This window comes from Parus major, chromosome 14 (assembly GCF_001522545.3).
Source record: "Parus major isolate Abel chromosome 14, Parus_major1.1, whole genome shotgun sequence".
Lineage (NCBI taxonomy): Eukaryota > Metazoa > Chordata > Aves > Passeriformes > Paridae > Parus > Parus major.
In genome coordinates this window covers 14004264-14029088 of record NC_031783.1, presented here as the reverse complement: position 1 = coordinate 14029088, position 24825 = coordinate 14004264, and the positions used below count along the sequence as shown (strand labels likewise).

Genomic DNA, 24825 nt, shown 5'->3' with positions numbered 1-24825 from the left:
ATCCCCAGGGATGAAGGGCTGGAGCATCCCCGGGAGTTCAGCACTGGCTGTACAACGGGCAGAGCGTGTCCCCGGGTATCTCACCCCTTCCGTGCCCCGGCCAGGGGAGCAGGGGGCGGCCCCAGGCCAGGCAGGCACTTTCTCACCCTTTTAATCCCTAATTGAACGTTTCGGGAGCTTCTTGCCGCTAATGAAAGGGAGCCGCGCTCTGCCGTGCGTCACCAGCAGCGCGGCCGGGTCCTGCCCCTGCCTCTGGGCAGTGTGGGCACCCCAACCTCTCACCCCAGGCACACCCTGTGGGGTGACAGCAAGGGAAATCCTGCCTGCCCCATCCTCCTGCAGTGCGGGGGTCCCCAGGAGCACAATCCCAGCCTCTGCAGCCTCCTGGCGTGTGGAGACCCGCAGCTCTCACCACGCCTCCCTCAGATGTGGCCCTGGACAAAGCCACCAGCCACTCAGCTGTGGGTCCTCACTGCAGGGCCAGGAATGACCCCAGTCACCCCCACCATGGCAGGAAGGGTGCAGAGACCCATGGGCTCACCCCGACCTTGCCAGGACCCCCAAGCTTTGCCCACCTCAGGGGATGCTGCGGATGTCCCCAGGGTGACCCCCATCCTCCTTCTGCAGCTACGGGAAGAACGTCCAGCACTTCAAGGTGCTCAGGGAGAGGAACGGCAAATATTTCCTCTGGGAGGAAAAGTTCAACTCCCTCAACAAGCTGGTGGATTTCTACAGGATGACCACGGTCGCCAAAGAGCAGCAGATTTTCCTGTGGGACAAGGACCAGACCCAGGAGGTACCACCATGGATGGGGCCAGGGGTCCCACACCCCTGTGTGAGCCCCCTCAGTGTCCCTGCAGAGGGAGACAGGGACATCCCTGGCTGGCCCTTAGCCTTTGGCTCGAGGGGTGAGGAGCAGGAGAGGGTGCAGCAGCCTGAGACAGGCAGTGCTGCAGGGAGGAAGAGCTCCTGGAGCAGCTCAGCGGGGCAGGGCAGGGCACACATCACTGTCCCTCAGGCCAGGGGTGATGCCCAGGGCAGGGGGCACAGCCAAACACCAGCGAAGCCCTGGGGCAGTGGTTGTGGAAGTGGCAAAACTGGACTTGGGGAGCTTGGATGGGGAAGGCTCCAGCACCTGGAAGGACCTGGCAAGGAGAGGAGCTGCCTCCAAGGGTCCCCTGGGCACCTGCCTTGGGTGTCCCAGCAGCAAGAACAGGGAGCCTTGTGCCCTGGGGTGTTCCCCTGCAGCTGGGATCATCCCCAGCACTCCCCTCCTCCCTTTTCTAGCTTCTGTCTCTTCCAAGCAGGTGTCCTCAGGCTCGTCCCCATCCCGTGGTGGCACAGTGTCCCCATCACCCTGAGTGCCCAGGCAGTGCCACCCACGCTGGGGGGTGGCAGATGGGGACCCCTCTCCTCCCGCCAACCCCTGCCCTCGGTTTCCCTGCAGGTGAAGAGACCCCGATTCGTGCAAGCCCAGTTCGATTTCACTGCCCAGGAGGGCTCCCAGCTGCCCTTCCTCCGTGGGGACATCATTGAGGTCCTGGACTGCCCCGACCCCAGCTGGTGGCGGGGGAAGATCTACGGCCGCGTTGGGCTCTTCCCCCGGAGCTACGTCCACCCTGTCCGCCAGTGACCGTCACCGCTGGTCCTGGCCCCGGTGTCCTCACTCACCAGAGCTGCCTCCTGCCTGTCCTGAGTGTCCACGCACCCCTGAGTGTCCCCAGGATGGTGCCTGGCCCTTGTGAAACCTCAGCTGTGGCTCCCCTGTTCCCCAGGGACGGGGCTGGCAGTGCTGCTCCCCGGGGAGGGAGTGGGCAGTGTTCAACCATGGCCATAAAAACTTTTCCAGAGCCACAATCCAGTGGGATGAGAGCAACAGAGGGGGTGAGCCCAAAACCCCAAACTTTGGCTCCTCTCCAAAGCCCCAGCTCCAGGGAGAGCTGCAGGCAGCCAGGACACAACCAGGATCCACAACTCCACGGAGGAATTCCAGAACTCAGGGTACCAGGGAAGGCTGATCCAGGGGGATTCCATGCAGGAGATACTGTTCAGAGCTGCAATTTGTGGCACTTTTTAATATTCTTTTTTATTTAGGGCTGGTAAAATGTGTCAGGGCGTTGTCTTCGAGTGTGGCTGCTCCTTTTCCAGCACTGCCAAGGTGGTCCCGTCCCTCCATTCACGCAGGTGCTGCTTCCCTGTGGCTTTTCTTCCCTGCAGCCCCCACTTCCCCACCCCAATGCCTGTCCCAAACCCCTCCCAGGGGTTTTCTGCCCCCACAAATGCCCCCCACACCTCGCACCCTCTGGGATGCACTCAGGGAATGCAGTGCTCAGAACACCCAGCTCGCTGCACCAGTGGATTTGCCACCCCACAATCAAAGCCCTTCCCGAAGGAACCTTCCAGCCCAAACCGTGATCCCAGGATGGGGCATCCCCACCCTGGTGGGTGCGGGGGCGCTTGGGACCCCCTGAAAACTACTCGGGACCCAACCCACCTTTCTCCACGCTGAGGAAAACCTCAAACTTGAGGCTTAAACAGGTTTTTTTTCCCTCTCCCAAGCACATTTCCTCGGCTCTATCCCTACTAATCACCCGACACCGAGGAAGTCGCAGCAGCGACTCCCGCCTCGGGCGGGCAAAGCCCTTCGCAAATATTCATTATCCATCCTGGGGAAAGCTGTCCTGCCGTGTCACACCCTTGTCACCCGCAGCCAAGCCAGTGCCAGGGAGGGGCTAAACAGGCCCTGAGACAAGGGGGACAAAGCGGGACCCCCATTCCCCGGGATCGCTGCGCATCCCCTTCCCACCCTCTGGAGGCGGAGGATGCCAAGGAACCGCCGCTGGTGCAGCCGCTGGTGCGGCCGATCCTCCGCACAGCCCAAGCCGAGCCCTGACCCAGATTCGCTGTTTGTTGTTGTCTGCCCGGCCGGGGACGCTGCTGGCCCCGCGGCGGTGCCGGGACATCCATTCCCCAGCGCTGACTGCGCCGCCCCGAGCGGGCTCCGCGGGCACTGCCGGGGCTCGGTACCGACACCGGCACCGGTACCGACATCGGCACTGACACCGGCACCGGCACTGACACCGACACCGGCACAGCCACCGACACCGGCAGCGGCACCGACACCGGCACAGCCACCGACACCGGCACAGCCACCGACACCGGCACCGACATCGGCACTGACACCAGCACCGACACCGGCACCGACACCGGCAGCGGCACCGACATCGGCACTGACACCGACACCGGCACCGACACCGGCACCGGCACTGACACAGACACCGGCGGCCGGGGATGTGCGGGCAGCGCTGCCCTCCGCCCCCCGGTGTGTGACCGGGCTGGAGGCGGCGGGGAGAGGCTGCACCGAGCGCCCCGTCTGCATTTCCAGCGCTTTCATCCCTAAAATAATCCAAGGGCTGGTTTTCCTTACACAAACCAGGCTGAGTGGAGGCACTTTGCAGGCTCGACCGGCCCCACCAGTCTCCCCGAAACCCCCCGGGTCCCCGAAACCCCCGGTCAGAACCTGCCCACGAGGAGCAGCTCCCGGTCACCGGCAGCCTCCCCATGTCCATGGTGAGGGGCAGGGTGCTGCTGCTGCTGAGGATGGAGGTCGGGGATGACACCAGCTCTGCCACCGTCACCGCGATCATCAGACCCCGCAGCCCTGAGAGGGAGCGGCTGAATCGGGAGGGATGGGATGGGGCAGGATAACCCCGGGACGGTCCCTACCCCTCTGCAGCCAGACCCTGGGATCTCCCCTGGGGCGAGGATGGACTTTGGGAACGTTCAGCTGCACCCCGGGACCTCACATCCCCTGACTTCACTTTTGGGCTGTGCCACGCACAGACCCTCACAGACCATCCCTGGGGTCCCCCCAACATCCAAGCCCTGGCAGCAACTCCGGGGTGCAGCAAAGCCCGGTGGGGATGGGGTCACCCCCCGGCACTTCCCCACCTCAGGGCTCACCACCGGCTCGGGGTAGGCGATGCTGGAGCAGCCCAGGGCAGCCCCTCACACACGGCTGCACTCCTCGGGGTCTACAAAGGCCACGGGGGCTGGGGGACAGAGGCAGGTGACATCTTGAGACCCCCCTTGGCAGGGCGGGGGCCAGCCCTGCACCCCTCCACCCCTCTCATGCCCCCTCCCACTGGGCAGGTGTTGACCCTTTGCCGTGGCCACGGTTTGCAGACCTTGGCAGGACACCGGGTGGAGAAGCGAGGAGCACATCCCACGGGAAAATCCACCTCTGCTCCAACACAGCAGGATCCATCCCACCCCTCACCTCCTGCTGCCCACACCCAGCCCGCCTCAGGTTGGATCTATTCCCACATTAAATCCAGTGCCAGCTGCCCCGGGGGGATCTCCAGAGCCCCACCAGGACCTGGGGCTACAGCTGGAGGCAGCAGAGCTCTGGGGCAGGCACTGCCCATCCCCACCCACGGGGCCAGCCGGCTTCGTGCACCGTTGTGGCAATTTCCTGGGCATGGGCAGCACCAGCAGCTCCTGGGATTTGCGTGGCAGCACGCCAGGACCATCAACACCCAATTATTTCTATGTCTCAACCAGCGCTGAACCCCTTTTTTTTTTTTATTAAATTGTTACGCTCATAAAATATTGAAATGAATGGAAATTAATGTCAGGCATAAATATGGATGGGCTGCACCCGCCCAGGCAGGAGCACGGGGACGAGCATGGGTGATCCCTGCACAGGACTGGCAGCCTTGTCCTGGTTCTCCTGCCTGGTGACCTGCACCAAAGCAACCCTCAGCCTCCCAGTTTGTCCCAAACGCCAGTGGTGACACCTTGGGACTTTCCACAAAGGGAAAAAAGCCATGGGAGCACGGCTGGGTTGTGGGCAGACCACAGGCCATGCTCAGCACATCCCAAGGATGCCAAAAAAGCCCAACCCTGGCCGCCTTTCCCCAGGGTCAGAGTCAGCGCTGAGGCTCCGGTGACTCCGTCCTGCAGCAGCCGTGAGCAAAGCTGCCATCAGCGCTCCGTGCCTCAGTTTCCCCTCGCTAAAACACCACGTTGTGCACGGCTCCATGCAAATCGTTGTCGGCTGGAGGGTGGAAAACGCTCCGAAGGGCAAGGCCGTGTCTGGATGTTGTATTCCAGCTGAAATGCCGGCCCCAGGCCTCAGCTCTACCAATGAACACTTGGTGGGGCCTCAGAGTGGGTGGGAAGCAGGAGCAGAGCCCAGTGTCATACCCCACTGCCTCACTTTTAGACCCTCTGCTAAAAATGGGAGATTAATTAGGACCTTGTAATTAATGCTTCCATCTGCAGGAAGGGGGCCGTGTCTGCAGTGGGTGCTGCCTGTCCAGCTGGACCCAGCAGGAATGACGAGGACCAACCCGCTCAGCCACAGCAACCCAAGCCTGCAAACAGGGGCTGCACCCAATCCAGGGGTTAAATTCACCATGTGGGGTGAAGAAACCCCCGGGATGGGGAGATGGGGGACCCAGGTGCCACCACCCCTGGTGAGGCTCAGGTGGTGATGCTGCAGGTGTGGGGTTGTGCCAGCCCTGCAGCGGAGCCAGCACCCAGCACAGCATGGCTGGGCTGCAGCATTTACCCCACATGCAATAAATCATTAGTGCACACACCCCGTGAAAGAGTCTGTAAATCTTCTGGCACAACAAAAACACCTGCAGCGAGCGGCTGAGGCGGCGAAAACCACAGCACGCTCCTGCCACGCCACGCACGCCCACACCCCAGCGCCCATCTGGGCCATCTCCCGTCATACCCAAAGAGGTCCTGGCTGCTGGCTCAGTGCTCCCCTCTGTCTCATTTGCTGTCCCCATCGCTGCCAGCAGCGCTGGGATTTCACCTAAAACACCCAGGTTTGGTTCCAGCTCCCTCAGTCTCTGCTGCACCGATCACTGGGGTGTGGAGATGTCATCCCACCACTGGGAAATCCCTGCAGGGCCACTCTTAAAGTCACCAGCTCCACCCAAAACACCTCCTGAGCTGATTTTCTTTGGGAGCCAAACACTTGGATCTTCCCCAGGTTGATGTGACACTTGGGGACACGGTGTAGTGTTGGACCTGGCAGTGCTGGGTTGGACTCTGATCATTTCCAACTTTAATTATTGTGTGATCCCAACAAATCTGTCACGTTCCTGCGTCCCCCAGCCCCGCTGCCACCTCCAGCAGAGGCCAGGCCAGGGCTGGGCACAAACCCACGCACGATTTGTCACCGTGGGACGAGCAGGGCCACCGTGCCTGCAGAGAGGAGCGCTTTGATGGCCGAGCACCCGGACAGACGGGCGGCTTCGCCTCGGGAGCCTGACTCAGGCAGGGCCCTCATTTATCCGGTTGTGAATCCAGATGAGCCACACCAACGCCAGGGACAGACACACAGCCCATGGCACCTCTGCTTTTTTGCATTGGCGCAAGAATCTGACCCCAATTCCTGAAATTCATCTCCAGCTGAGCTTCCAAGAGAAAAGCTCAGGAGAGCTTCCACTTTTCTGGCTTGTGATCACCAGCTGGTGAACCCAGGGTGGGTTTTTTTGTCCATCTCACAGTTATAAATGAAATGTGTTGTAGCCAGATCTGGTGATGTTACCGTGACCATGCTGCAAACCCTACAGAGGAGGGGACAGGACAGAATAGAATAAGTGGTTTTCATTTGGAAGAGCCTTTCAACAATCTGGTCCCACTGCCTGACCAACAAACAATTAATGGCATTGTCCAAATGCCTCTTAAACACTGTCAGGTTTGAGGCCCTGACCACCTCTCTAAGAAGCCTGTTCCAGGATTAGAATGCCCTCTCCATAAAGAAATGCTTCCTAATATCCAGTCTAAACCTGCCTCAGTGCGGCTTTGAACCGTTCTGGCAGTTCCCACTCGGTGCTGCCCCCCAGGACCCACCCGAGCTCCGAGCCCCTGCACCAGCACAGCAAGGGTTAACCACAGGACAGAGCTCTTTTCCTGGAAAATACCGAGTTACCAGCCGGCACATCGGGAAAGAGGGAAATCTCAGAGAAGAGAGACTTTTTTAAAAAAAAAAAAAAATAAAAAAGACAAAACACCCAAAGCCCTCTGGAGCCGCCCAGGACCCTCCGGCACCCGCAGAGCTCGGGGGGGCTCCGGGCTCGGTCCCGCAGGTGCGAGGGAGCATCAGCCGAAAGAGTTAATCGGGCTGGGCAGGGAATGTGTGAAGGCAGCATGTGACTGCAGGTGGGGCAGGGCGGAGGGATGAATCACTCTTTTCCTTTTCCTCTTTTCACTTCTTGCTGTTACCTGTCCGGCCCCGGCACTGCGCGCTGGCAGAGCCCCGAGCCCCGAGCGATGCGCAGGAGGCTGGGGCACAGCGTTCGCCTCCGAGCCACCCCCGGGCTGCCCCGCTCCTCCGGCAGCGAGAACCCGGCACGGAACCTCGGCCGAGACATCCTGCTCCTGGCCGCCCTGCGCTAAGCCGCTTTCCTCTTTGTTTCTTCCCCACTTTTTATTTTATGCGGTGTTAGCGCTGTCTTGGCGGGGCGGAGGATGAGGAGGGAGCGGAGCCGGGGGTGAAGGACCTTCCTGGTGGTGTGGCTACACCTGGGGCCGGCTGCAGCTCCTGCTGGGGGAAGCTCCGCGTTTTCCTTGCCTGGAGCCCTCTGGCCGGGAGCAAAGCCTCCTCCCCGGCAGGAAGAGCTCCGGCGTGGCAGGAGCCCTTGGAAAAGGGAGCGGTGCCTTCCCCAAGCTGAGCGCTGAGCCGGGGAGGGTGAAGCAAACCGTGTGTTTAAAGACTGGAGAATAATTAATTCCTATTTATTGCCGACATCCGGCGCTCGCTGGGGGCACCGAGCTCCCTCGGGAGAGGGGACCGGAGTGCGGGGTCACCATGGCTTTCTCCCAGGTGCAGTGCTTGGACGACAGCCACGTCAACTGGAGGTCCAGCGAGTCCAAGCCCGAGTTCTTCTACAGCGAGGAACAACGCCTGGCCCTGGAGGCGCTGGCCTCCCGCGGCCCCGACGCCTTCTATGAAGTCCTGAAGAGGGAGAACATCAGGGATTTCCTGTCCGAGCTGGAGCTGAAGAAGATCCTGGACACGCTGGAGACCTACGACCCCGGCTCCGAGTACATCCCGCGGCACGGCAGCAGCGCCGGCGACAGCGAGGGCGAGCGGAACAGCCAAGGGGACGAGCAGGACATGGCCCCTTCCCTGGAGTACTGGCCCCAGAGGTCCGACCGCTCCATCCCGCAGCTGGACCTGGGCTGGCCCGAGACCATCGCCTACCGCGGGGTCACCAGGGCCACCGTGTACATGCAGCCACCCATCGAGGGCCAGGCGCACATCAAGGAGGTGGTGAGGAAGATGATCTGCCAGGCTCAGAAGGTGAGCTGCGCCGCGGGGACGGGGCAGGATTGGCCCCAGGGCGTCGTGCTCAAAGTCCTGCCCAGCCGGGCAATCCCTGTCCTGCGGGAAGCTCTGCCCCAGCAGAGGCAGCGGGGCCAAGCGCGCAGGTTTTTCCTTGTGAGCGGTATTTGGGGGGTCGGGTTTTGCTGAGGATGTTGCTAGCCTGGTTCAGCACTCCTGGCAGCAGCACAGCCCTTCCCAATATCCCCACAGCAGCGCCGTCCATCCCAGGGTCCCTGCGGGCCTCTGGGGAGGAAAATGGGCTGAGCTGTGAAAAATGGGTTCTCCAGCTGTGAGCCCACAGTCCCAGCCACTCCACAGGCATTATTCCCACTATGACAGCACGTGGGAACCTGGGATTATGGTCTGGCTTCTGCATCCACCAGCTGCCCAGCACTGACCCTGGGGTCAGTCCTTGTGTCCAGCATCCGCCCACTCCGTGGCCCTGTGGTCAGAGCTTCTGGTCTGGCACTGACCCACACGAGGTCCAGTCTGGCCCGAGATGGCTGCAGTGCTCCGAGCTGGCTCATCCTGGCTGTCAGAGGAAAAGGATGAGCTGGTGAGCAGGACAAGGCTGGGCAGATGCTGAAGGGATTTGGGTTGAGACTTGTCCTCCCTGTGGCGTCAAACAGAGGAGCAGGGAGTGGGGATGCATGAGCCATCCCAAGGGCAGGAGGACCAGCCAAGGAGGGAGGTGCTGGCCTGTGCTGAAGGTCAGCAGAGGTGGGCAGATGTTGCTGGGCTTTCCCAGTGACCCAGTCCCAGCTGGGAAGTGCAGGAGGGGTTGGGACCTGCTGCTTTCTTGGTGCTTTAAAGCTCTTTGAGTTGTGTGCACCCAGTACCGTGAGAACTCCAAGGAAGGAGCTTCCCAACCCAGCAGGAAAATAGGGAGACCTTGCCAGGGCAGCTGTGGAGCAGAGGGGACAGGCTGGGATCCACCTGCACCAGAGACAATGCTGGGGTTTGCAGATCCTGGTAGGAGAGAGGGAAACCTGTGACATGCAGCCAGCAGAGCCTCTTCACAGCAGCTCAGGCAGAAAAATGAATCCCTCAAAAAACTGAAGGCAGCAGGATCACAGGAATGGCTGTTGGGGGTGTCAGGGCAGCAGGAGCCATCTCTGGCCTCTCACAGAAGTCGAGGTGACTTGTCCTCACCTGGGACATTTTCCCTGCCAAAGTGCTTTGCAGCGAGGGCAAAGGGAAGGGAGAGCTGACATCCCATGGGATGGAGGATGGGACAACAAATCCCACAACAAATAATGTCTCATCTTCGGGTCTTTCCGGCTGCCTCTGACTCGGGCTTGCAGCTCAACCCTGGCTTTGCCTACTCACCGCTTCCCACCTGCCCCCACACAAGCGGCTCCTCCTGAGTCATCCCACACCCTGCTCCGCTCCTGGAGCTGAGTCAGGCACATCCCCACCTCCCCTGGAGCCTCTCCAGACACAGGGACCTGGCCATGGTTGATGCTGCTGTGCTCATCACTGGCACCTTGATGCCCCCTGAGCAGGGCTGGGCTCTGCCTCCCCGTCCAGACGGTCCCTGACTGTGGGATGAGCCATGGTGACACCACTGGTGACATGCAGGAGCCTGCTTGGAGCTTCTGGTGCCTCAGGAAACGTAGAGATGGGTGAGTGCTTCGTGCTGCAGGGTCTGGGGATGGCAGGAGTTACAGGGGCTGGAGAGTGGGGCTCTTCCATGGTCTCCCACCACGTATCTGGGGACAGAAGTCCCTGTGGCTGAGCCTGCTGTCACACAGTGGAGCCCAGGTGACAACTTGTGCTCCTAAGGGTGGGGGACACTGGGCTAGACCACCCTGCTGATTCCTGCCAGGGCTCAAGGTCTTCACAGCAGCTCAGAGGTGAAAGGGTTTGTCTGAGGAAGCTGAGAGTGGACAAAGGGACCGTCCTGCTGCCACCACCAGATGTCACACACACTGTCCATGTGCTCTGTCCTCCCTGGGGAGATCCTGCCCAACTGCCCCGTCCCACCAGGCAGTGGAAGTGCTCTCCATGGAAGGAGAGGCTTGGGGGAGGTTCCCAGCTACCTGCCAGAGGATGACCCTTGCTCCAGACCTGTCCCAGACGCTTGCTCTGCAGCACTGCAGGTGCCACCCCCCAAACGCTGTCGTGTGAGTCGCTGTCCCACGGCCAGGAAGGCAAAGGCCGAGGTTCAGAGCCCTGGGGAGCACTGACAGAGCCAGGGTGAGGAAGGCCAGGGATGTGAGGCCGCTCTGAGGGGTCAGAGGAGCCCTGGTGCTGGCAGGAACGAGGCCAAATGCTGCCGAGCTCAGAGCCTCAAAGCCAGGCGTGCCAGAGAGGGAGATGCAAATGATCCCCTCCTCTTTCTGGGAATGAATGGGAGAAAGGAGAAGCAGGATCCTGTGGCCACGTCCCTGCTCTTCCTGAAAATCCCATCGTGGCCAGCGAGCAGGGGATGGTGAGGGATGTGGGGCACCAACAGCTTCACCCCCAAGATTGTCACCAGGATGAGCCGTGGCACGGCCACCTCTTCCTTGCTGCAGATCCCCTCAGGCTGCACAGTTCACAGGCTGGACATCAGGAACAATTTCCTCATGGAAAGGGTGGTCAGGCACTGGAAGGGGCTGCCCAGGAAGGTTTGGAGTCCCCATCCTGGAGGTGTCCAAGGAATTTGTGGATGTGGCACTCCATATTCCAGGCTGCTGACAAGTGGTGATGGGTCCAAGGTTGGACTTGACAATCCTGAATGTCTTTTCCAACCTTAATGATTCTATGATGGAAGGGAGGAAGATCTTCCTCCCCTCCTCTTGGCTCTCTCTGACCAGAAACCAGAGCATGAAAACATTGACCTTGGCCCAAAGCCACTGCAGAGAGCAGTGACTTTGACCTCCTCTCCTCACTTGAGGTTCCAGGTTGGGGTTGTGGTGATGTAATTACCCTGAGCAACTTCCAGCGAAGGTTGGGAGGCCCTATTAATTACTGTTTACAAAACCTCTGCCGTTCCTGGATGAAAGGGTCGACAGGGGAGAGCAATTATTAATGTTACTTGTCCCACCTCTCCTCCATCCCAACACTCTTCCTCTAATTGTGCCTCGGTGCCTGCCTAATTTATTAAATACCCACGTGGTGCACCCCAAAAGTCATTATCTGATGATTCATAGTGAGACAATAAAGAGCTGCAACTTCCTCTATAAAACATGATCCTGCAGTTTATGTGCTCATCAAAGCTGTTCCAAAAAATCCCAACAGCTTCTGCCCAGTGTCCAGGGGGATACAACACTCGCTGTTCCTCGGGGATTGGGGACCTGCACATCTGCTGAATCTGAGGGGTTCTGGCAGCTCCTGGGGTCCCAGCCTCACCTGTGTGGGCACTGGGAGCTGTAGATTTAGGGCTGATTTCCTCTGCACCCTCCAGGAGAACGGCAAAGGGACAGCAAAGCTTCCTGGGGTGACACAGCAGCAGAAGGGAATGTCCCAGCACCCAGCACTGCCCTGGCAGGGGTGACAGGGACAAGGGACAAGCTCACTCCTCACAGATGGCACAGCTTGCCCCAGACTATCCCGTTCCCCAAGCTGGGAAGCAAAGAGCACGCAGGATTTCACTGCTCCAGAGCAGACAGGCCTCCATTCTTTGCGGATTATCCCTGTGCCAGGGTTTGGCATCCCAGGGCTCAAGGCCAGCAGCAGATTTCAGCCAGAAAAGGACAGTCATGGCATCGGGAGCGCTGCCAGCGCCGTCCTCGCTCTCCTGCCCGCCTGATGCCAGCCAGTGTTGGCACATTGGCGTGAGATCCCGGTGACAAAGCGGGGCCAAGCCTGTCCTGCAGGCAAGACGCGGTGGGGAGGGAGCAGGAGCTGAGCAGTGACAGGATGCACCAGCTGAGCAGGAGGAATTGGCTTCAAAACCTGGGCAAGTGGGTGAGAGCTGGGCTCCCTTCCCGTGCTGGCCACCCTGCCTGCAGTGCCCTGCAGGGCTGGGGATGGGGACAGTGCCCTGCCCACAGCCCTGCAGAGCTCCCTCGCACCTTCAGAGCCACAGCTGCGAGCCAAGGCCTCGGCACTGCTGGGGCCACAGTGGGAAAAATGTTCTTTTCCCTTCAAAATGAAGGTCAGCGCTGTTCTCATCCCCATTTGACAAGTGCTCAGCTTTTCCCGGGGAAAACATGGCACACAGGCAAAGTGACATGAGCACCAGGGTCAGAGGCAAATCATCTGCCACCAAACCCTCTGCCACCAAACCCTCTGCCATCAAACCCTCTGCCACCAAACCCTGTGCCACCAAACCCTCGTCCTCAAGCCAGGCACACACTGTCCCACCAGAGGTGTCCCTTGCCCAGGACTGATGGAAGACAGCTCAGCTCCTCCCCAATTTCTTGCTGAACAGGGTAAATCTGAGCTCAGAGCTCCCAGAGCAGCTTTGAACCTGTCCCACTTTGCATCCATGCCAATCCTGCCTCAGTTTCCCCACCAAGCCAACACGGATGAGCAAAACACACGAGTGGGTGCACAAGGGAGTGAGGATTTAGCCTTTCACAGCAAAGCCTGGGGAGAGGCTCTCAGGTGAGGATAATTGGGATTCAGTTAAAATGGAGTGGCAAAGCCATAAAGTGTCCCCTCACCTGGCTCACATCTCCCAAAACACTCCTGTGTGGTCAGGGCTGGGGACACCAGCGTGGCATCAGGGACAGCAGGGCTGGGGCTCCCCACACAGCCTCACTCTTCCCCCCGTCGCCTGCAGAAAAGGAAGGGAAGAGCCAGCACTGTCATAACAATCCTCTGCTTAATTAAAGCTCTCCACGTCCTGTGGCACAGAACTAATTAAAAGGCAGCTCGGTGCTTTGAGAGCTCTGGATGTGTCTGAGTGTACAAACACCCAGCACCATCCCAATCCCTTCCTTCCTGAGGGAGGAGCACCCTGGGGTCTCCCTGGTGTCCTCCCTGGCTCAGCCACGTGCCGTGGCCAGCAGGGCCCTCCTGGAAGGGCAAGTGGCCGAGAGCAGCCACCTGTCCCCAGCCCAGGGCACCTTCCAGGAGCAGCCACAGGGATGGGAGCGCTGCCAGCTTCCCAACCACGGGACAGTGACAGCACCCTGTCCTTTTCCCTGGGATGAGGGGAGGCAGAAATCCCTGTGGAGCTGCCCTGGGATGCTCAGCTGCCTCCAGATCCCCTGAGCTGCTACTCATCACCAGGAAATCATCACCCATGGGCACAGAGCGACCTTTGGTGCCCAGGCAGGCATTCCAGTGAAATTCCCATTTTCCTCTCAGCCCCACCTGTGGCTGGGGGAGCAGCAAACACCCTGGGTACAGAGGCAGCTCCAGCCTGTGAATATCAGTGACCTGTGACAAACACAGCTGTCACTGCCCTGCTCCTTCCCTGCAGCCTGGGGGGAAGGAGGGGTGCTGTGCAGCAGGAGCAGCACCCAGAGCTGGGCAGTGAGACCAGGACAGATGGACACACCACTCAATGATGATCCTGCAGGTCTTGATCAACCTCAACAATTCTGTGATCGTTGTGCATCAAAGGTCTCCCCTTCTGATGCTCCCTGCAATGCTGACAGCAAAGGGACACCAAACTTCTCAGCCAGAAGCTGGACTCTGAATTTTGTGGAGCCCTGTTAAAGGCAGGGAAGGCAGATTCACCTTCAGTAACCGGTTTTTCATCAGTAGATTATGCTGTGGATCACCACTGAAATGGTTAGGGTTGGAAAAAATATCCAAAGACCATCAAGTCCAACAATTAACTCAGCACAGCCAGGGCCACCACTAAACCATGTCCCCAAGTGCCACATCTACCTCTCCTGGAGATCAAGCTTTCCACAGGGACAGCAGAGGAATGGGAGGACTTTCCATCCTCAGGCTGTCTGGAGCTGGGGGCAATCCCGGGCTCCCCAAATTCCAAACTCCTACAGGGAGCACTTTGCTTTGGCTCTCACAAAACAAGTGTTGACTGTTTTGGGTTGTCCCTGGCCACGCTCCCCAGACCCACCTCTCCTCTCCCCTCTCCAGGTCATCGCCGTGGTCATGGACATGTTCACCGACGTGGACATCTTCAAGGACCTCCTGGACGCCGGCTTCAAGAGGAAAGTGGGAGTCTACATCATTTTGGATGAGACCAACGTGAAGCACTTCCTTCAGATGTGTGAGCGAGCCCACATGCACGCTGGACACTTGAAGGTAGGGATGGCCTGAGGGTCTGGAGCTAGGGAACCTCCTCCAAACACAGGGAGATAATCAGAGTTACCATCTCTGCTCCCTCCTGTCTTGGGCAATCACAACCCCCAGTGCTGGAAGAGTTTAGTCCATTTTTCCTGTACCCAAATCTGGAGGTGATGCCCAAATTCGGGAGCAGCAGGATGAGAGGTGGGGATGTGGATCTGCAGCAGAGCTGGATGCAGAAAGCCCGGGGGGCTGCTGGTACCCTGCCAGTGCTGGGACTGGGGCAGGAGCTCTGGAGGGGCACAGCCCCACAAGGATGGGCACAGGGCAAACCTGAGGGCTCAGCTCCTCCCGAGGAGCCAAGAGGGAGGGAGCAGCAGATGCTGTGCCAGGGCCAGGTCCGTGCTGTCAGCAGCTCCCTGTCTGCTGCTGCCCCAGGGGCAGGACTGGCAGCAGCGGCCGCCGGCCCTTCTCGTGCTCTCCCGCAAGTCAGAGGCTGGAATTAAAAACTCGATTTTCCCCTTTTCCGGAGCCTCCGCCCCAGCACAGGGCCGGGAGCGGAGCAGGGAGGCTCCCACGCTGCCTGAGGCCCTGGCAGCTGCCAAGGATGCCCTCACTGCTCTCGGTGTGCTGGGCAGTGCACGCTGGAGGGACTGACCTGCCCGCACCTGCCGCCTTCTCCGGCCATGGGTGCACATGGAATCGCTCCTGGGCACGAATCCCATGGAAAACCAGGGAAGATGAAGCACAAGGGGGATGCCTGTCAGTGCAGGGGTCGGCTGGGTGGGGCTTGGAGCAACCTGGTCTAGTTTAGGGTGTCTCTGCCCATGGAAGGGGGTTGGATTTAAGGTCCCTTCCAACCCAAGTGATTCTGGGATTCCCCTTCTACATCCCTGTGTGAGCAAGGGGTGCAGAGAAAATCACCCATCACAGTGCTCATGCAAAGGCAGAGGAAGGCACAGAGGAGAGGACAGGGGGGTATTTCAGCCTCAGGAGCAGCAGCCAGAGTGGGGATCCTCACTCCAGCCACAGGACAGTCCCAGGCTCTGCCCCGGGCACAGCGCTCTCATCACCAGCATTGGATGCAAACACACCTGGGCATCCCCACAGCCCCACTGGGGGCTTGCAGACCCCCCCACAATGGCTTGGCCTCGCCTGTTGCTTGGCAGAACAGCGATGTTGCCGCTCCTGACGTCAGCCGGCCGTGTGCCCGCTGCCAAACACCCGCTGGGCAGGCCCGTGCCTGGGCAAGCTCCCCAGATTTGCTTACGGTGAGGGCCAGCCCCTGGCTGAGCAGGAACACGTAGGAGCCACGACAGCTCACACCTGGCTGGCACCAGGTGAGCTGGGGGACCCCCACGCAGGGAGCGCCGGCCGGCCAAGCCTCGCAACTTCCCCATCTGCCGTGCCCGGCCGGGCTTAATTGCTGCTCCCAACAATTAAATCAAACACAGCCCAGCTTTTCCCTGCGTCCAAGCTCCCTGCAGAGTCTGGGATCCCGCAGGCTGCTGCCGCTTCAAGACCAGAAAAGCCAGCGCTGACACGCTCCGGTGTTTTCTGCATTAGCAGCCCGGTGGCCGGACTGGAAAAGCAGGAGAACATCTGCAGAGCTCGGCAAATGTCTGGAAGTTGGGATTTGCCACATATTGCAGCCAATTCGCTGGCAGGGGATGCGGGAGGAGGTGAGGAAAGTAGGGCAGAGTCTGGGAGCTGCTTCGTAAGGCGGGAGATGTCACCGAAACGTCCCTCGTTATCTCGGTGCCGCCACTGGGAATCAGCAACCGGCTCGGGCAAGGCGGGCGCTGGGTTGAGCAAGGGCTGCCTGGGGAGTGATTCACCCGTCCCGCTGCCTCGGCAGCGATTAAAGAAGCAGATTTTACTTAGCAGCAGTGATAGGCCAGGAGGAAAAGGGACCAGCAGCGGGAGCGTTGTTCCCTGAGAGAAACACAGAGCTGCTCCTTGAGTTTGGGTGGAGGTGGGCTCCGAGTGGGTGGTGGGCAGAGGGTGAAGCCGTGGGTGTCACTGCTCTCTGAGCAGCCCCAGGAGTGGGGATAACATGGGATAGGGATGGGAATTGCCATCCCAGCCTGCTCACCAGCCGGTTCCCAGCCCCCTCAGCACAGCACTGACAGAATTTAGGGTGCTCGGCACCACTTGCGCCCCAGCCACAGCAGGCAAAAAGGGAAATGCTAGGAAAAACACAAAATTCACAAAAAATTCCCCCCAAACCTTCTCTGTTCAGTGTGTGGAACTTCCCTGGAAACACAGTCAGGAAAGCTGTTGCTTTCACATCACCTGCACTGGATTTTCCTGCCAGGCATGGGGGAGCAGGGGCTAGGGGTGCACCTGGGCTTTCAGTGTGCCTGCTCATGGTCTCCAGGGAGAGAGGAGAGCCCAGGGAAGCAGAGGAGAAAGGCTGGAGGAGGGGAAGACAAATTTTTGATGCTTTTCTTTAAAAAACAAAACAAAACACACAATAAAACAGCCACGGAGGGCATGACCCAGTGATGACACAGAGCCTTTTGCAACAGCATTACCAACATCCCAGCAGGAGCAGGAGGAATGCAGGTGCTTTCTTAAGAAAATAGTTTCTCCCCACCCAAAAGGAGCCCATTTGCCCTGGGAGATGCTATCTGCTCTGCTGTGGAATGTGCCAGTGCCCTCCATGGAGACACTGGAGACAGGAGCCAGACTGAGGAGAAAAAAAAAACCCAAAAAATTCATTCTCACAGAGCCAGGGCTGCCCCTGCATCACTGGGTTCCCTGGGGAGGACACCCAGCTCCACATTCCAGGGACCTGCTCCCACATCACCAGGTTTTGTCTCCCAAGGGTGAAAAGATGTTTCCCCACTGCCTGATTTCCCACCAGCCCCTACAAACAGGACTAGGTGCCCAAATTTAGGAGCAGAGCAAAGGGGGAGCATGGGGAAGGACAAACCTGCTGCCAGCAGGTCCAGGTGGCCTGTCCTGGGGTCACCACCTCCCCCTGAAACCCCCTGCAGATCTCTCTCTCTGGGAGCAGGCGTGGAACCTCCTCTCCCATGGTGGTATTTGCATGGATTGCAGGAGCTGGGGAGCTCTTGGCAGCGCCACCACACAGCCCTCGCCCACGGACAGCGGTGGCACCAGGTTCAGGAGCTGCCAAACACAGCCTGGCACATGGGCAGAGCAGGAAACTCTCCGAGTCCACGGCTCACTGCGTGGCCCTGGGCGAGTTGCTTTATCTCCCCATCGCTGTGGGCTCCTCTGAGCCGGCCGTGAGGAACCTTCCCGCTCCTCAGAGGGGCTGTGGAGCATCCAGAGGATGGAGCTCTTGGAGGGGTGGGAGATGCTCTCACAGCAGCTCCTCACTCCTGCTCACACCTCCGCCTCCGCCTTGCAGAACCTGCGCGTCCGCAGCACCGGAGGGACCGAGTTCTTCACCCGTTCGGCCACCAAATTCAAGGGGGCTTTGGCCCAGAAGTTCATGTTTGTGGACGGGGATCGAGCCATGTGTGGCTCCTACAGGTAAATCAGTGACATCTCCCCTCCCAGCCCATGGAGGCGTCGGTCAAAGGATCGATGTGAACCCACGTGGACCAAGGCCTCAGAACCCCTTGCCAGACTTGCTCTTCTCCTCCTAAACTGGGAGATGATTTTTTCCAAGGAGATTTGGAGTGTTTCCTGCTTTTGGAGTATTTGGGAGGATTTCCCACTACTCCCTACACCACCAGGTCTAGGACACCCACCCTTCTTGGAGGTGGTGGGACACACCAAGTGTTTCTGTGCTGATGGGCACAAGGAAGGACCAAAGCACCAAACCACAGCCAGTCCCAACTCTCCCACCAACCTCAGCTTCTCCAGTCAATCTCCTATGCAAGCTCTATTTCAGTTTGTTCAAAGGAAAACTTCCTTTGGTAGAAACAGACCAGCCCTGATCAGGTTTCAGGTCTAAAAGGCAAGTTTTATAAACATGGAGCTGAAACATTTCCTCCTTTCTGGCCATAACAAATAGCACATCCACTTAGGAGTCACTTTTCTTAATTAACCCAAACTGAGACAGGAAAAGTAACCAACACTAAGGTGAAAAACTGACCCACTGCAAATACCTTTTATTTTTACTTCAAGTCCCACTGCGCTCACGACTTCAACCCTTCACTCTAATTTGGGATGGGAGCTATTTTGTCAACGCCATTATTATTATTATTAATGTTTACAGTGAGATCATGTCCCTGCTGGCACCATCGGTCCCCCGGGGAAGGCCAGGGCTGGGGTGAGGTGTTATTTACCAGAGAGTGCTCAGAGAGTCTCCAATGTGTTTCTGTTCCAGCTTCACCTGGTCCGCGGCGAGGACGGACCGAAACGTCATCACGGTCCTCTCGGGCCAGGTGGTGGAGGCGTTTGACAAGCAGTTCCAGGAGCTCTACCTCATGTCCAAGGGGGTGAGCCTCAAGTCCATCTCCATGGGCGAGGAGCCCGAACCCGAGCCCGTAACGCTGCCCTCCGTGGTGCCGGTGACCCCCGCCAACGCCGTGGTGAAGAAGCTGATAAACCCCAAATACGCCCTGGTGAAGGCCAAGAGCGCCGACCAGATCAGCAAAACCTCATCCGAGAACCAGGACAAAAACCAGAAGACTGACAACAAAGGCAAAGCACCCCCCGAGGGCCAGGGGGGCGAGCGGCACGGTGACGGGGCTGACCTCTCCCTGCTCATCCACCCCGGCCTCCTGAACCTGGAGAAAGCCAACATGTTTGACTACCTGCCCACCTGGGTGGAGCCTGACCCCGAGCCGGGGAGCGAAGTCCTGGGCTACATCAACATCATTGACCCCAAGGTCAAGAACGTGAAGCTGTCGCAGATGAACCGCATCAAAGTCTGCGACGTCTCCCAGGCCAGCGCCCAGCACCGGCAGATGCTGAAGAACAGGGAGATGGAGGCCAGGAAGAACTCAGACCAGGAGCTGCCTCTGCTGTCCCCCGGCCATAGACAGATCCCACAGCCCCCCGTGGAAGCTCCTGCAGCCCCCACTCCCAGCCCCATCGAAAGCGTCAGCTGGACAACGAGGCAAGTGGGGACATTTGCCTCTTCACCGCTGGGCCACCATTTGAAGCCACAGGAGGAGGCATTGGAGGACATCAAGCCTCCAGTTCCAAAGCCAAGGACCGTCCCCGTTGGTGTCCTCATGACCAAAGTTGTCACAAGCTGTGATAGAAGCGCTGCCCTGGAGGGTGACACTCGGCCACCCCTGGCCGACCACACGGGTGTGAAGCCGGAGCGGGAGGAGAAACCCAACCGAGCTTCCATGGAGGCCTGCCACCTCCAGCCAGAGCGGCCAGTGGCAGCTCCACAGGAGGACAAAGGGCCCCCCTGCACCCACAACGGGCTGGGAGAAGAGGAGGAGGAGGAGGAAGAGGAGTACATCACCCTCAGTGACCAGGAGAGCTACTCCAGCAGCTCTGCTGACCACAGCTACCGCCGCTCCAACGCCTCCTCCATCTCCGACGAGTACTTTGAGGTGAGGGATCGCTACGGGCCCCTCCGGAGAACCAACTCGGACGTCACCCACAACGGGGAGATCCTGCCCATGCAGAGGAAGCTCAGTGACCCTCATATCAGCCGGGGCACCTTCATCAGCCCCCTGGGCAGCCTCCCCTCCCTGAAGCACCTGCGCTTGGAGGACATGACGAAGAGGAGGAGCAACGCCGTGGAGATCAGGCGTATGCTGCCCCGCAACATCCTGGATGGCAACAGCTCCTACCCCAGCAGTGCCGCCCAGGTAGGACTTCTTGCTGTAACCTTATGTTTCTCTACCCTACAGAGGTTTGCAAACCTGGAGGTGACCCAGTCAGCTCACCTAAGGTGTGGTGTCATCCCGAGTTTTGGCATCATCCCGACCTTTGGCGTTGTCCTAGATGCTGAGATCAGACTTCCCATACGGGAGAATAACACCCTGCACGTGGCCATGGACACCCAAGAGGTGGCCAAAGACGTGGTGGCCACACCACAGCTCTTGCTGTCCAGCCATGGGGACGGCTGCTAAAGGTTTTGGTGATTGAAGATTATCCCACAGCCCAGCGGCCCCAGGCACAGCTGTACAGATGTGCTGGGACTCGCTGGGCTCCATCCGCAGCGGCATCACGCCCAGCTGGGGACAGGCTGTGCGTGCAGGCGTGTCCTTCCCAGGATTGTTTTCCTGCGCCTTGCCAGGGTGATTAGCATCAAAGGGAAAGCGCTCGGACACATAATTAGGCAGAGCAAGACAGCGGAGGAACAGGGACAGCAACCTCTGTGGGCAAGTGCCACAGTCAGCAGCTTTGTGGCTGATCCAGGAGTGACGCCAGGCCTTGTCACCCTGCTGCAATTCCACGGGGAGCCTGCCAGGATCCCACTGCCGGGAGCACGAGGTCACAGCAGCCATCCCCACCACATTGTCCCATCCAGGGGTGATGACACTGTGATCCCCCCATTCCCACCCGAGCTCTGCAGCCTCTTGCACCTCTGCCAAGCATTCTGGCTTCTCAAGGCTCCCCGCCCGCTGTTTTTGGGACATTCAAACCCCCAGGGCGAAACCAGCAGCTGAAATCACTGAAACGGCCCGAGGTTACCCCAGCTGAGCATCTAATCTGTATTTACAGGGAATTAAATTTACTATCCCAGAGTCCACTTGCTTCTCCCTTCCCAGCCAGTGACAGGGAGCTCAGAGCTTTAATCCCTGCACATCAAATACCCCCCAGCCCTGCAGGGCAAGGAGCATCGAGCTCTTTGATGCTCTGTGACCCAGGTGCCACCTTGCTGGGGATGGCTGGGTATGCTGGTGTTCCTGCAGTAACTTGTTCTGGCCCTTTGATGAGAGGCAGATAATTAGCACAGCATCAGGGTTAGGAAAGCCAGCACTCAGTGGAGAGGTGCAGGGAAGACTTTCTCTCATGTGTAAAAACAATAAATCAAAGTAACCCTTGATTAACTCTTGAAAACTCAAATCTGACAGAAATCACTGTCAATTCTCCCAAATATATATTCTTTTCTGGGTCCATGCTTCTTAGGTGCTGGCCCATTGCACAGCAGAGCCCAAAACACAGGTGGAGGCTCACTCAGGGCAAACATCATGTTTTCCATGTCGTGGAACCCAGTTCCTCTCCCAGTTTCTCTCTGGAAATCACCTTCCCTAAATACACCACCCCATTCACACCTGGATGTGCAGCAGGATCGGGGAGAGCGCCAGGGACACCTGGGTCCTCTCCTGTCCCTAAAAGACAGAGATGTCTTTTAGCAGAGATGTCTTTTAGCAGAAGGATGACTCCAGGCAGGAGAGCTGAGCAGCACCAACATCTATTCCTCATCCTGGCCTAACTGCATCCCAGATGCTGGAGCTGCTGGGTGTCAGGCCCAAATGCAGTGGGGACATGCACCCAACCCACAGTGGGGTTTCTCTCTGGAGCAGTAACGGGCTGGGGTTACCCCATAGCACCAGTGCAACCACAGCAGCACATCCTCCTCCAGCCAGGAGCAGCCATTCCCCACCACCATCCCACCCCTCTTGCCCCTTCTGTCCAATCTCCTCGCCAAAGAGTGCCCACAATGACATGGAAACTGAGTCCAGCCTCCTCCTCCTCCCACAGCTCCACTCAAACCATCACACCCCAAAACTCTGGCCAAGCCGTGTCCATCCACAAGACAGCCACCCCCTGGGCTTTGATGGGATGGCTCAATCCCTCTTAAATGGGCAACATCCGTAGGAATTGCTGATTTGAAAGAGCTCAGAGTCTCTCCAAAGGCTCCCAGAGAAATGCTGGGCACCCAGCAGGATTCAGGCTCTGCTGAGCAAGCACTGCCTCATTCTGCTGGTGGGCAGGAGGGACAGGGTGTTGGTTCCTGGGGTGGGATACTTGGGAAAGCCATGGCTTAACTTCTTCCCAAGAGCCAGAGAAAGTCAGGAGCCACAGGAGCCACCACCCAGCTCAGGCACATGATGAGCTCAGAGGGAGAAAAGCTAAATCATCCTTAATCCTTCTCACCTGAAGCCATCTCAGACCTTGACACTGAATTTAAGCACCTAATGAAATCAATCTCGGACTACCTAAGCTAAACTGCTTTAACACAACCCTCCTGGTCACAGCAGCAGGTGACAGCTCCAGGGAGGCCTTTGGGACATTGGGACTGCCTGACAATGGGGCTGGTGCCAGCAGCAGCTCGGTGAGGGCGATGGCAGAGGCAGGGCAGGTTGGCACAGCCAGCTCTGCAGGCTCCTGGCCCCAGCTCCTCCTGCCATCAGCACCTTGGCTCAGCAGGTCCCACCTCCCTGGTACCTGCACACAGGTGCAATCGCACCTCCGGATGGCGGCGCCGGCACGCCCAGAGGGGAGATAAACATCTGACCACAGCCATGAGTGCTGGCCTTACCCAGTCCAGAATTGAGGTTAATGGTGCTCAGACCCGAGCCAAGCGTGTGTCTCAACCCAGCTAACGAGAGCCGCCCCCGCAGTGGTGTTGCAGCTCGCTGTTGTCTCCTGAACCCTCCATCCTTTCATCTGATCCTGGCAGGATCAGATCCCACGGGCTGGGTCTGGATGGCTGAATGCTCTTCGGGCCTGACACGAGGGCTGAGATGATTGAAGTGGGTGTTTGGGCTGCTGCTGCAGAGAAGGTGTTGAGATGCCTTGTCCTGGATTTCCAGGCAGGAGGAACTTGGCTCGGGACAGCCTCCAGACTGCCAGAGCTGCTTGGGAAGTGGCTGCTGGGAGTGTTGGAGCGTTTGGTACCAGAGTCAGGAATCAGAGCAGCCATGGTTAATATTTGAGGCAGTTTTGAGCCACCACTGAATTTAGGCAAGGGACCAAGGGACAGAGGGGTTTGTCCATGAGCACACCTGGCACAGGCAGGTGAGGAGCTGGCCTTGCAGGGAGCAGCATCCTTCCAACAGCCAGAGCTCACCTCTGTCTCTGCTCTTTCCCAAACAGGGGACGCACATCTACCGCTACCGGCCCCGGACCCCCGCGGGCAGAGAGCCGGGCAAGGAGATCTCCTGCTCCCCGACACACGAGAAACCCCTCGGGGCCACCAAGTACAGAGGGGAGGGAGCAGAACCCAAAAAGACCATTGCAGGCAGCCAGCCCTACTGGCAGAGCAAAGCCTTCAGCCCCAGCAAGCCCACAGCACCCGGCCACGTGTCCCAAAACAACCCCAGAGCGTCAGGCAAACGCTTCACCTCCCTGCCCGAGAGCCAGAAGCCGGCCGAGGAGATGAGGACACCCCTGGGCATCCCGCTCTCCAAACTGTCCCAGTCCAAGCACCTCAAGAACAAGGTTGTGGGGGCCCAGGGTGCTTCTGTGGACTCCAAAAAGCAGCCCCAGGAGACCACAGGCCAGAAGGAGCAGTAGGGGCTGGTGATGGTGGCCTTGCAGAGCTGGTGGAGCCCAGGCGCCGCCGCCTTCCTTGGGGCAGGGGGTTCTTGTTTACGTTTACCTGGTCGGTGCACCGGTACCACATGGATGGACAGCCCAAAAGGCATCCCTGTCCAAGGTCCAGGAAGAGGTGCACAGCATCCACCCTGGGCAGGTGGCAGGGAGTGTTGGGAATGATCTTGGACGCCTCCTCCAGGTTGGGGTGACCTCTGATCCCGTTAAAAGCTGGAAAGCATCGCTGGGGAGCGGGTTGGAGTGAAACCCAGCGGTCTGTGAGATCAGCTGGCTAAACCCAGCCAGCTCCTTCGCCCAGAATGCTGCCTGGAAAGGGAGGGATCGTCCCTGATGGTGTTTTCTTCTGGTTATTTAAGAGACTTCTGTTACCATTTTGCACAGCAGGTCCCACTGCAGTCTGCCCTCCCTTTGGAGGGTGAGCCGTGTCCCGGGACAAAGACTCCTCAAGGGACCCACCTCTTTTAACCTTGTACTGTAAAAAAGCAACCTGTTCATTAAAGCTCCCTGGTCCCACGGCAGGAGAACCTCGTCTAAGACTATTAAAATGCAAGATTAGGTGGCCTTGGACGCAATAAACTGCAGCTCAAGGTGCCTTGGCACAAATGTCCAGCCAAATATTTTCTAACCCCCAACCCAAGCATTTCCCCATGTGCTCCCATCCCCAAACCTCCAGCAGCCAGTAAAACAAAAATAAGAAAAGAAGCCCCTTTTCACTGCATTTTTCCTAGGAAATGGGACCCAAGGTCTGAGCCTGAGCCCTGATGAGGAATATGTGCCATGAACAAGCCCTTGCAAGCGAGTCCCGTGCTCCACTGCCAGCCAGCCTTGGGCTCTGCCCTGGCTCCCCACCACCTCGCTTCTCCTGGGGGGCACTGAACCCTCCTTGCAGCTCCCCTGGCACCTCCAGCAGGAGAATTCTGGAGCCAGAGGCATCACTTTTT

General features: G+C 58.8%; 2 protein-coding genes across 3 annotated transcripts in view; both read left to right on the top strand.

Annotated features, from left to right (window-relative positions):
• GRAP (GRB2 related adaptor protein) overlaps nucleotides 1-2122 on the top strand; it is a 5302-nt gene extending 3180 nt beyond the window's left edge. For both annotated transcript variants that reach the window (XM_015642361.3, XM_015642362.3), the window contains exons 4-5: nucleotides 628-796; nucleotides 1448-2122. In XM_015642361.3, the coding sequence (XP_015497847.1) occupies nucleotides 628-796; nucleotides 1448-1633 (355 nt within the window). In that variant the 3' untranslated portion in view covers nucleotides 1634-2122. The remainder of the gene's footprint in view (nucleotides 1-627; nucleotides 797-1447) is intronic.
• A 5647-nt stretch (nucleotides 2123-7769) lies between these two features.
• On the top strand, nucleotides 7770-24475 carry FAM83G (family with sequence similarity 83 member G). Its single transcript, XM_015642352.2, has 5 exons — nucleotides 7770-8329; nucleotides 14339-14506; nucleotides 17871-17995; nucleotides 18798-20244; nucleotides 23426-24475. Exons 1-5 carry the CDS (start codon nucleotides 7835-7837, stop codon nucleotides 23843-23845), a joined length of 2655 nt encoding a protein of 884 aa, XP_015497838.1. The 5' UTR covers nucleotides 7770-7834; the 3' UTR covers nucleotides 23846-24475.
• Nucleotides 24476-24825: the final 350 nt, after the last annotated feature.

Coding starts and splice junctions, on each gene's coding strand:
- FAM83G (XM_015642352.2), top strand. CDS start 7,835: ATGGCTTTCTCCCAGGTGCAGTGCTTGGACGACAGCCACGTCAACTGG. Junction 17,996..18,797: donor GCCATGTGTGGCTCCTACAG/GTAAATCAGTGA, acceptor TTTCTGTTCCAG/CTTCACCTGGTCCGCGGCGA. Junction 20,245..23,425: donor ACCCCAGCAGTGCCGCCCAG/GTAGGACTTCTT, acceptor TTTCCCAAACAG/GGGACGCACATCTACCGCTA.